The sequence below is a fragment of the Coffea eugenioides genome, chromosome 5 (assembly GCF_003713205.1).
Source record: "Coffea eugenioides isolate CCC68of chromosome 5, Ceug_1.0, whole genome shotgun sequence".
NCBI lineage: Eukaryota > Viridiplantae > Streptophyta > Magnoliopsida > Gentianales > Rubiaceae > Coffea > Coffea eugenioides.
Window position 1 is genome coordinate 12,274,806 of NC_040039.1, and position 16,021 is coordinate 12,290,826.

The window sequence follows — 16,021 nt, forward strand, 5'->3', positions numbered from 1 at the left end:
TCGAGTGAGTGATACGCGATAGTAACTTAAAACTGGATATGCATTTGGTCTGATAGATTCTGAATGGGAGACAGCATGTGATTGCATGTGATTAGAAGGTGCCAGAGAAACGGTGTAATCATTGAAACCATGCATACCAAATAGAGATTACATGTTACACCTAGCAATTAGTTTTTACGCGTGGCATGCAGTAAAATTAGAAAGAAGCATGACACATTACAAAGGACATCTGGATATGGCTTTCATTATACAGGTAGCATTATAGAAGACACAGGTGTTTAACTCTGATATATTGTTGAAGTTTCTGAGTTGATAAACCGGTATGTTGCTATGTGATCAATTAAGTTTTTTCCTTGCGTTTTCAAATAAGTGAATTAGCTGTGTAAAAGTATCTTTGCCAGTGCGTTGTTTATCTAAGCAAGACTGAATAATTAACATGATATTTAATGTAAGACAAGTCGAATGCATCAGAAAGGTTTTCGTTTTTAAAGTATCTATTTTGTGATTTTGAGTTGTATGTTTCTGCAGTTGAAGCAATGCATTAGCATAGTTATTATTAATATCAGATCAAACGCCAAGTCATTGAATATGTCTTTTGTAATTTTGTGAGTTTTGTAGTTATTTACTTTTAATATTGTAAAACAATGAGAGAACGAGATAAGACACTAAAACAAGCTTACATCTGGTCTGCACTTTATTTACTCATCAAAGGTCACATAGATGAAGCGCAATGGTAGATAGTTTTCTCAATTAACATTTAATTTGAAGTAGAATTTGCAGTCCATGGAGCTTGAATACCATCCTCAGATGAAGACAGATTAGCTGATATATTGATATGTTGGTGTTGGTCAGCTAGATCAGGAGTTGGGCTATATTCTTCACTATTTGATACAGAAGCTATAGTATTTTTTCTAGTATCTTTGGTTTGCAGATGACTGATCAGGTTCGTCACAGTAGCAATACCTGGATCATTTTGTCTTCTACCTTTAGCGCTAAGGTTCTGTGTCGTATTGTTTCTCGAGAACAATCTTTCCTTCCAACCTCTTGTGCTGTTGATAATAGACATTCTGTACTTTTAATAATGAATTTAGCAAAGATCAGTTAAGACATTGTTATGAAACTAATTAGTAGTTGTCGTTAGCACATAACAAAGTTCTGTTCTACTCCATTGATATTGCACTAAACCGTGATTTTAATGATTGAGAGAAAGACTGCAAATCTGATGGTCCAGCTCTGTCTTGACTGCTAGAGGAGGACTGATTACGTGATTTTAATTATTCAGGCAAATTACAATCATGAACCTAATGATTGAATAGCTTTAGGGGCCTGGTGTTCGTCAACCTGATGAGTTTGGCCACCGCCCAGTTTTTGTTTCTTTTAAGCTGCTCTCTATGTGTCACGGCTTATTCAGCAATTTGGTGATGTATTCCCTTCCTGGCAGCTGTCTCAACTCAGCGCTCCAATCTCAGTTAAATCGTAACCTCCCACCGCTTGGAATTTAGCAGTTAGCATTTGGTTCAATCTCTATTTACTGTCTAAATTTAATTGTCATATAAATGTAGAAACCTGCAATCCAAAAGGAAGTATTTCTAGCTCAGGTCTTTTGCTTTCTGGATTGAGCTAGTGTTACTGAATAATGATTAGGTTCCACAGGACTACCACAAGGATTGGACACTCAGGTCACAATTTAGAAAGTTCAGTACCAATTGGCCATTTCTTGTTCAACTGTCCCTTCTTTAGTTACTCTACCTTCTGGTGGTCTGCTTTACTTGCTCATCCTGTTTTATATTGTAGAAATGATGTGAATTGGATATAGATGATTTGTTGCAAGGTTTTGAATAGGTAACTCAGCATTTAGATCACGTTTAAATCCAAAACAAAAGCATTATCTTTCTAAAAAATGGAGTGAAATTTCATAACCAAATTGCAGCAACTTCTTTTTCAACACCATGCTGGGTTGTCCTTTTTTTTCTTTTGTATTTGGTGAATTTTCTTTCTGATTGTCTTCCATTCTTGCCAAACGAGAGGAATTGGAATGTTATAGAATGTTTTGGAAGCCCTGCAGCATGCCCCTCGATGTCTAAACCTTAAGCTTCGCAATTCACATAGGGGTTAAAATCCTTTCTCTAGAGTTCAACATAGGAATTCTTATAAAACAGCAAAAATACAAAAGGACGTAACTTTCAACCAGCTAAAGCCATTTGCTTAGAGGCATTTCAGTTTAAAATGAATCTATAAGTTCATCTTTGGTCATCCGGATTCCAGTATTTCTTGAACAGGAGAAAACTGATTCAGGCTCTCGTTCTTACAACATATTGTCAGTCATATGCTACCTCTGTGAAGATATAGGGTGAAATTAAATGTAGATAGGATTCAGGAGGTTTTTCCATGTGTTAGAGAAACAGAACATGCAGATGAGTTTGGAAATTCTAAACATGTGGTATTTGGGAATTTAGACCCGAGTGACATCAAATCTTTTTTGGAGGCTTCAGTGAATATGAAATTTAAACATAACTTAATAATTTCAGTTACTTGTTTCATGCTGATATGAACATCAGTCGAAGAATTTGAGCATCTGATTTACCTAGGTAAATCCCTATTAGTGAAAAAATTAGCAGATGTTTATGAATTATTAAATGCAATATTTATCATAAGTCCAAAGTCAATCCCTCACCATTTTGATTTCCTCTAAAGCTGTTTCCATAAGATATTACCAGGCATACTTAAAGAGTAGTTATCCTTTAATCTTGCACCATAAGCTCAATTGAAATTGGAAAAATCATCTGATAGCAACTACATTTTGAGCATTACCATGACAAAATTAATCTAGAGAGAGATTTAGACTAACAAAAACAAAGAGAATCAAAATAGGTTATACCCTTTTCCCAGATCTTTTATCAAAATTAAAAGCTAGTATTGAAAATGTAAGCTAGACAAAGAACAACCTTTAAGCAGCAACTACTTCAGGAGTGCTTCTAGACTCCGACCATGATGTGGCTGCAATCTTTGTCGTCAAAAACCACCCAGCCTTGTCAAGTACCTCGTGGAATGCAGCATTCAGTTCCTTTAGACGTGACTCAAAAACACCTGCTAGACCTTTCTCTGAATATTTATGTTTTCCATGACCAGTGCTGATCCCAAGCGGTGAAGGCAGCTCCTCCTCACTTTTAAGGGACTCTTTAAATGTAAAGACCATTGGGTTGGACTTCTAGATTGTATATCAGTATAAATCTCAAGTTTAAGGCCGAGGTGTAGCAGCTCACAAGCTTTCTCGAAGACATCAATCTTGATACAAAGATCAATTAAACAGTTGCAATATGCTTTTCTAACATCAGAATCAACTTCATGAAAGAGTTCGCTAGTTATCGAAGTAAAACTTCTTTGTGACTGTAAAGACTGTGAAGAATGAATTCCAACAGGCGATTAACCTGCAATTTGTCCAGAGTTGTCAACTTTTAATACTCATATACAATCTCCAAAGTTAACAAACCAAGCTACACTCAAACAGAGACCTATCAGATAATTGAAAACAGAGTTGTTCAAACAACTTACCAATTAAGTTGCTATCAAGACCAATAATCAAATCTTTAAAATTGATTCAATTTTTTCTGGAGTCCAAGAATCAATATTCTCTTAAACAAACTAATAAATTTCTATGCGCAACACTGCCTGGCATGGTAAAATTTAAACTTTCATATAATTTCAATCAATTCATACTTGGTTGTGTAAAATGAAAGAAAATCCACATTCGAAAATCCAAAAAAAAAAACTTTACGTCAAAAAGGAATAACAATCAAATTGAGAAAGATAAGTAGGGGAAAAATTTATGTCAACCTAGTATTCAAAGTACACGACCAGACATTTGCTGAAGTTCCTGGTTTTGGGTTTAGCATAGAATACATTCTTCATTCATGCAAGAAACTTGGAAATTCCAAATCTTAAAAAAGAAAGCAGTGAGGAGGTATAAATAACATAAATCTGAAATTGAAATTTACATAAAGAGTTAGACAACATACCTTATTGTATGTAAACATGAACCACTGGCAGGAACTCATTAATTATTCATGACTGCAGCTATGATCTGGTTGTACACTACATTTTTTGTAAGATTTGTTATTCTAGAAAATAGATTTGGAGGTCGTATTAATACTTTGACATTACTTGATGCTCTGCCACGCGATAATGCTACATATAATTGGCCATGGGAGAAAACAGGTTCTTTTAAATATAGACCAACATAATCCAATGTTTGTCCTTGTGCTTTATTAATCGTCATTGCAAAACAAAGCCTTAGAGGGAACTGTGTTCTTTTAAAAGGGGTTGAACAGAAATCATCATCAGAACTTTGCAAAGGAATTCGAGGAATGAAAACATGCTTACCTTTAAAAGAGCCACAAGCAATCTCTGCGTGTATTACATTGTTTCCAAATTCTTTGCATAGGAGTCGGGTGCCATTAGATAGGCCTTCAGCAGGGTTAATATTTCGAATCAACATGACAGGACAATTAATTTTTAATATCAGCCTGTGAAGAGGCAAGCTCTTAGGCGTTAATGAATTCAAAAAATCTTCTGTCTCTGATTGATGGCATGACTCAAGGATTTCATCATGGCTTAGATATACCTGTTCTGTACCTGGAAATTTAGCAATGATTTTGTTATTAATTTCAAATACAAAATCATTTCTTGTCATTAAAATTGCATGGTTAACAATAGAATCTGGACAATGAGCAAAAGCACATAAATTTGGAAATACTGCAGCAATCAACGCATCAACTGATGAATCGTCATCGACAAATACCAAATTCATTCCTTCAGGTATACGCACCTCATCATTCTTATTTGTTGCTTCAGTACCGTTGCCAATTCGAAGAAGGTAATCAGAGAAATAAGGATCTAACTGAGCTCGCATATTTTGTGATAGTTTTAGTTTTATGAGGTACGGCCAAATAGGAGACTTTACTAAGCTAGCATTGACAATTTCTTCTTTACACCCTTTGGTGACCACTGGTAATGTTTGTCGGAAATCACCACCAAAAACAATGATCTTACCACCAAATATGGCATCTTTATTCATGATATCTTTTAATGATTCATCAAATTTTTCTATTGAGCTACGCTTTGCCATGCTTGCTTCATCCCAAATAATTACTTTTGCATCTCTTATTAACTTAGCAATAGCACTTTGCTTTCCAATATTGCAAATTGCTGTATCACTATCTTGTAATGGAATTTTAAACCTCGAATGTGCTGTACGGCCACCAGGTAAAATTGAAGCTGCAACTCCAGATGTTGCAGTTGCTAGTGCTATGCATCCTTTTGATCGTATTGCTGCAAGGAGAGCTCTGTATAAGAAAGTTTTTCCAGTTCCACCTGGACCATCTAAGAAAAATGCACATGAGATATTATTGTCAATGGCATGCATAATCTTGTCAAATGCTGATTTCTGGTCCAAGTTTAACTGATGCAATGCACGAAGATCTTCGTCAGATACTACTATGCTTCTTTCAACATCAATTTCCTTAGTACTTAAATCTTGCGAAAGCTGTTCAACTTGAATATCAGTTAAATTATAATCAGCAATATTTTTTCCCATGGATCGAAGACACGAATCAATTAATTGGAGCACTCGTATTTGTACAAAGTGTGGTTCAAGTGATGTACTATGTTGAATATCTTCAGATAAGAAATCTTCATATTTCAACCACAACTCTCGTGGATTTGTAGGAGCACAATAAGCTAATATAGATGCGAATAATTGTCGAAGAGAACTTGGCATCTGGTATGCAGAAGCTTCCTGTAAGCAAAGTTCAGCAGCATTGTCAGAATGCAATAAGCCAAGTAAATTTGCAGCTTCTTTATATGTTTGACATACGTATCCATTGACAACCTTTAGATCTTGGAAAGAAGTAGGCTTCCTAACATGCATTAACAACATTCTGAGATAGTATCGCTCCCCTTCAGTAGGGCGAGCAGTTAAAATACGACCAATAACTTCTCCTCTTTTTCGTCTACTCCAATATTTTGATTGTGCATTCCAAGTAAAATACTCAGGAAACTCTATATATAAACAATTCAAATGCTTGGCGTATTCATCATAACAATTCATGCTAAAGAATTCTGTAAGCATTGTCTGTGAGGAACATGGATTGCTGATTATATTTTGCAACGATTGGTTTTGATCAAATGTAATTGATTGCTTATTCTCCAAATGAAGTTGCAAAGAAATTACTGATGGATGTACCTCATTTAAGTCAAATGCATAGATTCTCCACATTGCTTCAGGAGGAGAGACCCATCTTGCACAAACAAAATTTTTTATTTCATCAACAATTTCATTAGGCCCCGTATTAGTCAACTGATATAGAATTTTATCATGGCCTTTATAGATGTATTTATATATATATTTGACAGCTCGAATTGTTGAACAAATTTCTACATTTATATGACAATTAAATTTAGACAGTAAATAGGGATTGTATGGTATTACCCATCGATTATCAAGAGGATGTCCACGAACAGTTACTGATTGCTGAAAATCTCGTCGTCGATAAACAGGGTAGGAGTTGTGACTGTGACGAGTGGCTTCTGTAAACTCCTTAGGATAATTATCCTTGCATCCAATGTGTTGTTTCATGCATGGGCAACTTGGATTCATAGCACCACAAGGACCATGCATCATATGTTTGACAACGACTTCATAAAGATAAGGATACTGCTTAGCATCTGGCAACTCAGCACACACTATGCGATCGTATGATTCAGGAGAGTACATCTTCCATCCTTGTTTCAGAATTATCAAGAAATGAGCATGAGGCAAACCTCTTTTCTGGAACTCAATCACATATGTATAAGCTGCTACCTTTCCAAATATATTCTTTTTCAGAAGTTCATCTTTCAGTTGTTGAAGCTTTGCACGAAAAACTCGAGATATTAAATCTGGTCTATTCTCAACTTTGTCAGTTGGCAAAAGCATTTTTTTAATCTCAGGCCAATTCTTGTTGCAGGTCATCGTCAAAAAGATATCCGGTTTTCCATATCTTTGAACCAAAGACATAGCATCCATATATCGTCGTCGCATATCTCGAGGGCCACCAATGAACGAAGCTGGTAGAAAAATACGTTTACCAATACTTGATGATGATGATTCACCGTTGGAAATACTATCAACTATGCCTTGATAAATCTCTGTCCGAAGTTGAGCCTGTTTGCTTCTTCCTCTGTGGAAATCTAATCTGATTGACTCAATCTTGACATAGACATCGACTACATATTGCTGTAGTAATCTCCCTATATGTAATAACATTGACCGGTCAGCATCTCGGATCTGCAATTTGTAGCAATAATACTCACGACATGAAACTGTGTTGCGCTTTCTTTTTCTTTGGTTAATAGCTGAAACAAACAGATAATGATACTTATATTATCTATTGATAAAGATAATAGATTACATAAGATTAGTATATATCATAAGGAAATATAATATTCATAGGTTAACGATGGTATATAAAAATGATTATTCGCAATACCTCTATTTTCTGCATCAATGATATCAGTTGCTGTCGTTGCTGTAGTTGCAGCTATAATAGTTTCTCCCTCACAAGTCACTGATGTAATGTTGCTCTTATTTGGATGATGGATTTTTTCAATCCCTGGATGCCAACCTGGCTCTCCATTTGCAAAGATAAGAGGATATTGCAACGAATCATGACAAGCAAAATAATGCTTAACAATCTGCGTTTGACCATTCTTTCCATAAATTTGTATGTGTTTAGAGTTAACATGTTCAGAATTTGTGCTCTCGGTCCAAACAGCTCCTACTTGTGACACAGTAGGTTTATTGAAAACTCGTTGATCTACAGCAGGCGTGGTGTCAAGTACAATCTTATAATCATCTATGCCTGGCAAATCTTGTAATCCTCGGAAAAATGCAGAGTAAGGATTAATCTTTAAGATTTCCTCAAGCTTAGTCACCAGTGTTTCTTGAAATCTACGTGAAATTGAGAGCCGCTGCGTTGTTTCATGGTCAGTGTCAACAAAGTAAAGTTGCAAGTTCCGTGGCTTCTCACCATCCTCTGGAATAAGTGGATTAATATAATGATACATCTGTCCCTGGATTCGAAATGTATAAACTCCATTGTAGTTTGCAGCCAAAGATTTATCAGGATGGATACCAATCGAAGTGAATGCAAACATGTTATTATAGCTTCTAACACATCTGCGAAACTCAGCAGCCTCATCAGAGTCTTCTATATATAATAGCATAAGTTCTCTCGGCATCTCAGTAGATAATAGCTGTACCTCACCGGAGGCACAGCAAAAACCAGGCGGTTCCTGATGAAATCGTTTTGCATGGCAATACGGACAACTTGGAACATCAGGTAATACAGCAGGTTCTGTAGCTATTGTAGCTAATGGATCAGTTATAGCTCGTTTTCTAGACCGACGTTGCGTACGCAATGATGGTTCACCAGCATCTAAATTAGTTGATGGAACCTCATTAGCACCATCAGCAATAGACGCATAGACATTTTCTTCATTTTCCTGCAAACCAGCCAAAGCATACTTAAGGACAATGAATTCAGTGTGCCTAAATCAGTCAATCTGACTTATAATAGACAAAAACTAATATCTCACCCACTGGTTAGTCTAGCCATAGCACATGCCTAGATAAAACCACCGGTAATATAAGTAGTCTAACATTTATTGCAAGGGGTCTAAACAACAATCTTATTGCATGAAAGATGCTCAAAATAAGCACAAACATACGGTTGGGAATTGCTCTGCATTACTAAGCAATACTGCAGGCTCTGTAATTATTGTGTTCAATGGATTAGTCATAGAACGTCTTGTACGCCGACGTCGCCTATGCAAAGATGATTCACCGGCATCTGAATTAGTTGTCGGAACCTCGCTAGCACCATTACCAGTAGACCTAGATACATCTCCTTGATTTTCCTTTAAAACACCCAAAGCATAGTTAAAGATTGTGAGTTTAGTATGCTTAACTAAGTCAAACTCGTTTGTCTTACCAAAGTGCATGCTTAGGTGAAACCACTGTTAACATAAATAATTTAACATTTATTCCAAAAAATTTAAACAACAATTTATATTGCATGAGACATGCTCAAAATAAGCACAGACATACAGCTTGAAGGTGCTCTGCATTGTTCTCTGCAAATGGCAATACTGAGCCTGAACCCAATGAAGATTCAATGACACCCATATTTGGCTGATTCACAGCATTTGAGTCATGTATATTAAAAGCTGTGACAGCTAATGTACACACTCCTAATGGTGCATCATTCTTTGTCCCACGCCGAGCAGCAGCACGTTGCTCGCGCCTCCTTCGATTTTTCTCAGCACGAGCCTCTTCCAAACTTCCATATACTCTATTTCGACCCATTCTGAAAGCATATTATACACAGCTGAAGTGGAAACCAAACAAACGTCTAAAATGAACCATACAAAAGAACCACAGCAACAAAAATGAATTTCCAGAAACAGCGAGGTACTTTAAAACCAAAAGAAACTTTCTCAAGTTATTTCCGAAGCTATCAAAAAAAACCAAAGAGAAGAGTGAAAGCTAAAAAAAAAGATCCTGCTGACCGCATAAGTTGTTCAAGTTATTTCCGAAGCTGCGAAAGAAAACTAAGAAGAAAAATCTGAGCCAAAAACAGACACGTGAGACGAAATCTTACATATATAAAGCGTCAATAGGAAACTCTAGAAAACTTTCCACGGCATTTCTTAAGCTGCCAAACAAAACTAAGAAGAAGAACAGAACCTAAGAAGAAGAAAAAAAGCTAGGAGAAAAGAAAGGATATAGCTAACCGACCAACCGCCAAGTAACTAATAGTAATTGCTGACTATCAAAATGGAGAGCCACATGGACAAAGCAAAGCTACAATTGAGGAGAGTCAGCAGACAAAAGCAAAATGCCCAGCAAAGCTACAATGCGAGAGAGCCAGCAGACAAAAGCAAAATGCACTGCCACCCATCAGCAAAAGACCAAACCAACCGCCCACTAACTAATAGTAATTGCTGACTATCAAAATAGAGAGCCACGCGGACAAAGCAAAGCTACAATCGAGGAGAGTCAGCAGACAAAAGCAAAATGCTCAGCAAAGCTACAATGCAAGAGAACCAGCGGGTAAAAGCATTGCCACTAAATGGGAAAAGACCAAAGAGCCCCTCAACGTCACAAAAATAACGATATAACCGGCCCATTTTTCACTGTTCACAAGCGGATTCTCGCTTTATATATGTAAGATTTGTAAGTTCTACCGCTCATTAATGCATAATGCATGAGTGTTTAATTTAACTGTGTGTGTTGTTGATCCTTGACTCGAGGAAAAAAAAAAAGTTCTACCCCTCTTTTTGCAGCCATCTGATTACCACAAAACTTAGCTGAATTTTCTTCATCTTCTTAACCGTGAAGACTTGTCTCAAACAGCTCCCAAACTAATTAGGTGAATGAGTCCTATAGTTGATGACTTTTACTGACTTGGTCCCTCAACTTTTAAAAGTTGTCCATTACATTATTCATCCTATAAATTTGATTCAAAGTGGTCTCTTCAAGAAAAGTCTAAGTAGGCAATTTTCACTTTACTCCCCCCACTGAGGTTTGATTTAGTGTTTAACATTAAAATTAGGGAAGACTATACCTATTTAGCAGTTTTGGATAAGTATTTAATAGTTGACTAATTTAAAAGTGTCCATTAGGTATTCAAACTATTGGATTGGGTTTTAATTGGTCACTAAGTTCAATACCAATTAAGACAATTTTCATGTTTTTCACTGTGATCTAGTTTAATGTTTAGTTTGGCCATCCCCAAGTTTATAAGTTAGTCAATTTCTCCACTCTACTAGTATGGATAAATAGGAAAATTGGTAAAAGTTAAAGGAGAATAAGATTATTCGTCCAAACTAACTACAATTTTGTTGAAAAAAAAACTTGATATCAAATAAGTTGATTATAACTTCTCTAAAAGCAAGTCACTTCATTTCGAACTTTCTTGTGTTTTCCTAATCGATATTTTCCTAATTTGGATCTCATATTTTGCTAATATCTAGTTGTAAATCAATTTCAGTCCACTGAAGTTTCAAACATGATGCTGACGAAACTTAGAGCTATATTTGAAAATTTGCCGTATATTGGTCAATTTTGAGGACTTATAGCGTTCATTAGTTAAAATTTTGGGTGGGCAGAAAATCCTTCCGTGCAATTTTTTATGTAAATATCTAGTATCAAATCACTAAGTTCAAAAAATTGATCTTGGGGTGCCTTTGAACACTAAAGAATTATCTCCAATATGAGATTAGTCTAAATAATTTCTACTATTCGAAATAGAGCCTAAAAGTTGCTACAAAGAAGTTAGTTGATCAAGTAAGGCCACTAGGTTGGTTCTAGATAATTCAGTCGGTGAAGATTGGATCATAAGATTGGTTCGGGGAATTGTTAGATTGATTGTTAGTGTGACAATAGAGATAGAAGAAAAATCCTATCTATTAAACTGTGATTATTAAAATTATGAACTGAATTGTCAATGAATTGACATCAAATTATGCAACGAAAAGTCTATCCAAATGTTTAGATTCTTACAATGAGAAAAGTGTTTGAAGATGAAGAACCAGTACAAAGTGTTATTGCCTAATTTTACAAAGTATATTATTATATGTGATTGCAATGAACCTAATTCATAGGAAAGTTTGATTTAAAAGAGGCAATATTGGCATATTAAGCCAAAAAATTTCTATGTTATTGTTTAGTAGTAATATTATAGTCAAGTCAAGTTTTTAATAGTTTATTAGAGTCAAATTATGATAGTTTTATTATTTAGGAATTGGTATTTCATAAGGCAATTTATTATGGTTATCAAGACTTGTTTATCAAGTGATCTAGTCTATACGTAGGAAGTCTTATTACTCTTATTATTGTTGTCAGATGAGAAGAATAAAGAGTGAAATTTGATAGCTTTGTTATTGTGGTGCTTGATTGATGTATTATTGTTGATATTATTCCCTTTCCCCCATATATTCTTATGTGTGTAAATTGCCTTCCCTAATATACTGATTTCATGAAATTTAACTCCTAGAGTTTTATGGTGGAAATTTTTGGGCTTTACCAAGAGCCTGTAAGGAATACAGTACCAAACTTCTCAAGCGGCAGGCATCTTGATTGGCTTCATCTAAGAGTAAACTTTGCTTTGATTGCTAATCAGAAAATGAAGAGGAAACTTTTTGGTAAGCCCCTAAACTATTCACTTTGCACAGTTTTGACATCTCAATTATAAATTGTCACAAAATACAAAAAAAAAAATGCTTAGTTTGAGGATTTCTGTCAATTTTGGGCATTAAATATAACAGAATTAGGGACAAAACCAATCAAATAGAAAAACCAACCCACAATTTGATTAAAAACCAACTATATTAAGTCAACTAATAACATGGAATTTAATTTTTTTTATTCTTCTTTCATCTTCCATCTTCTCTAACTCTAATTTGATAAAATAATTAGTCAACAAGGCCTTTTAGGCTGTTTTCGTGGGTTGATTTTTTGTTTGCCAGTTTTGCCCCTAATTTTGTCACCTCTAATGACCAAAATTAATGGAAGCCCTTCAACTAAGCATTTTTTTTTGTTCAAGGGCTTATTTGTGACAATTTATAATTGACGGGACAAAACCGTATAAAGGCAATAATTTAGGGGCTACTCAAAACTGGAAATAATCCTTAAGACAGGCACTTAGGGTCACTCTCTTCTAAATCAATTGGAAATAACCTGAATTCTAAGACTCTTTTTTTTTCTTGAAAACCTTTGAAAACCTATAAAAGCAGGTCAAATATGCTTTTTTTCGAGTCATTTATTGGCTAAATTGGACGATATGATTCAAAAGTCTCATTTTAGGGAATTGAGTGACCTATTTAACCAAAAAAATTTTTTTTTTATGACAAGCCTGAACCGTTTAGATAGTTTAGTGACGATGCCATTTACTCTAACAAAAATTCCAATCACTGTGCAGACACTAAACCAAAAAATATTACTACTAACAATTGTTAATAGAAATTTCACTAACTATGTAGACACAAAAACAAGAAATATAACTATTAAAATTATAGATGTAGACAACATTTGCAGATGTAGACAACCAATATTGCTGTAAAGTGAATTGTTTACCTCCAGGCCCCTCCATAGTTTCAAAATTTTCGTTTACTTTCAATTTCCGACAATTATTTTTAAGGTATTTTCTACAGTAATTTTTAAAATATCGTACCATATGCTGGATTACCATTGAATAGTGAAATAATTGTTTTTTTATAAGATAATAATTTCAACCATTTAAAATATAAATCGCTTTTATCATCAAGGATACAAATCTAAGAAATAGTTTCTAGAAGAGACCATAGAATTTTCCTACTTTTAAAAACATAGAATCACGTCTACCAATTGCTATAAACCTTTTGTGATCCATTGCATCAGTAATCCCAAATTGTCAATATCGATTATAGGTGATTATATAAAAACCAACTATAAATATAAACGTGAAAACAATTTTCAGCTATAATATGTACTGTCCACTTAAATGTCCGTTTTTATCAAAAATACATATTAGATGCATCATTTTTATCAAAATGCAATCCATTTTCACATACAATAGTCCCACTATTTATACAAGGGTCATTTTGCATATCATTAGAAAAAATAACTTCACACAAAATATGCAATTGTTCTTGTATTGCACCAAAGTGAGAAGCTAATTCATCTAATATATCCTCAACCTTATCAAAACGGTCGGAGATTAAATGTGCTAGCTTTTCTATAGCTAATTTCCAAGATGGTTTAGATTCATATTAGACGCATTCGGATGGGTAATCATATAAACAAGGAGAACCACTATTAGCACGTTGATTATCCAAACCATAAGCATAAGAATTGCCCCAATTAAAACCATATTAATCAAAATAAGGATTGCAATGCCCAAATATATCAAAAAAATCCACATTTTGTGCTTGTCTATATGTATGAATAGCATGATAAGCTCCACACAAGTCACAAATCACATGATAAGAATTAAAAGTACTAACATTTCTCTTTTGCTCAATCTCATGCATAATGGTGTCCAATTGAACTTTTAACGTTGTAACATCAAGTTTAGCTTTTAAACTCCTTAAACCGTTTTCGAATGACATACCTTCAGTAATTTCTTAGTTACCTTCATCCATGGAGCTTTGCATGTACTAACCATCCATTGCCGGTCTTCCACTTCTCAAACATTGTTCCCCCATGATTCCTATTCTTCTTGAAGTCCTAAACATGCTTTCAAAGTTGCTCAAAAACAAGTTTAGTCAAGAAAAATAGATGACTCGACACATATAAAAACATATAAATAAAGAGAATTTTTGAAATCGCTCGAGAGCTCTTTTTTCACCCTCCACATGGTTCCCAGGGTTTTCGGGTTGGTTAACAGGATTTTGGCCCTGACGATCCACTATTTGGGCTAAAAAATCAGTCATAAGTTGGATAGCGGTGGCTACTTGAGCGTTAAGATCGACATCCGGTTCACGATTTTGTTCAGGCACTAGTTCCCGGTTACCCCCTTCATTTAAGGGTTGCTTAGATCCGCACTCACGACCTCGTCCACTACGTCTACTCTCCATTTTTTTTTAACCAATCTAAGGTTGAAATGCAAATACAATATTAAAGACATATGGATGCATAGACAAGTCGCAAAAAGTATAAACAAGCCAAAAGTCAAATATATTTAACACAACTTTATCATACATGTCACACAGTAACAGTCAGATACAAGTAAAAGCAATCCCATTAAAAGTAGTGGGATAATAACAAAAGTACAATGTACAAAAACTATGCCAAAAGTACAAAAACAACCAAACTAACCCTCATCTGGAATCAAAACATAGCTCATAGGAGCTCTAACCTAGTTTCCAACCGATCTAAAGGATTCTCTCATGTGAGTAGAACTAGGTGCATCTCCCTTTCTAGGGGCTCCGTCACCCCGAACCTCCATAGGTGCGTTAGCGCCAATCACTCTCTGGATTAGCGTTTCATACTCATCAATATTACCTCCAGACCGATCCCTAACCTCTCTGATTACCCTAGTGAGGCGGTCATTAACTACCTGTAGCTGCTCTTTAAGAGCATTCGTCATCTCCTGCTCTATCGTTATGTCCTCCTAGAGCTCCCGAATCCTGTCCGCTTGCATCCTCATGATGCCTTTCATCCTTATCATCTCAGTTTGATCCCTAGCATTGGCACTCTTAAGCCTTCTCCTCTCAACTAGTACCGCCAAGACCACATGATCAGCATAAGAGTAGTTCTGGCAATGATTACAGTGTCTAATTTGACTAGCAGTACTCCAATGCTGGATCGATCCTCCTGGCCTCTTCTCATAATCGATGACTCGAAAACGCCTCCGAGACGGCTTACCTCCACTCTTTCCACTGGCTCCGTCCATAACCAACAAGGATAAACACAGTTTACAACTTAGGTAAGCTTAATCTTATTCAATGACACCCTAACATGTTACCCCAAGTTCTTTAGAATCAAATTTCTATTTCGCCCAAGCCATTTCTAACCTAGACTCTAATACCACCTGTGACAGTCCCACCTTCCCTTAGGGCTTACCCCAAGGGTTAGTGAACTGTCTGCCCAACTCTTGTCAGGACTATTAAGCCAAAATTTACATTTACTATACTAAAACGTGCGATTTAATTTCGATTAATCAATCCATACTATGTACAGTGGAGTCTCTAACAATTCAACTTAAAGTACAAGCTAGAGTATCCAAACTTATACAAATACATGTGAGATTTACTAATACAGAGGAGTTTAACAAAAACAAACTATAACTTGCTCAACTCTTTTCCCAAAATTCACGCTCCCAAAATTTCGCCCCTGTAAGGAAAACAAAGGTAACAGGGTGAGCTTTCACCCAATGGGGTACCAAAAGGTCACGTAGTCAAGAATCACACAGTTTCAATTTTAATCAATCAAATATAAGTA

At 35.5% G+C, this 16,021-nt stretch overlaps 1 protein-coding gene across 1 annotated transcript; it reads right to left on the bottom strand.

Moving 5' to 3' along the window:
* Positions 1-2,947: 2,947 nt before the first annotated feature.
* On the bottom strand, positions 2,948-15,167 carry LOC113771180. The gene is made up of 10 exons (XM_027315793.1): positions 14,949-15,167; positions 14,241-14,305; positions 10,085-10,165; positions 9,146-9,404; positions 8,767-8,955; positions 7,527-8,541; positions 6,488-7,392; positions 6,242-6,355; positions 4,381-6,130; positions 2,948-3,177 (listed from the first exon to the last, which is right to left on the bottom strand). The coding sequence occupies exons 1-10, from the start codon at positions 15,165-15,167 to the stop codon at positions 2,948-2,950; spliced, it is 4,827 nt and encodes a 1,608-aa protein (XP_027171594.1).
* Positions 15,168-16,021: the final 854 nt, after the last annotated feature.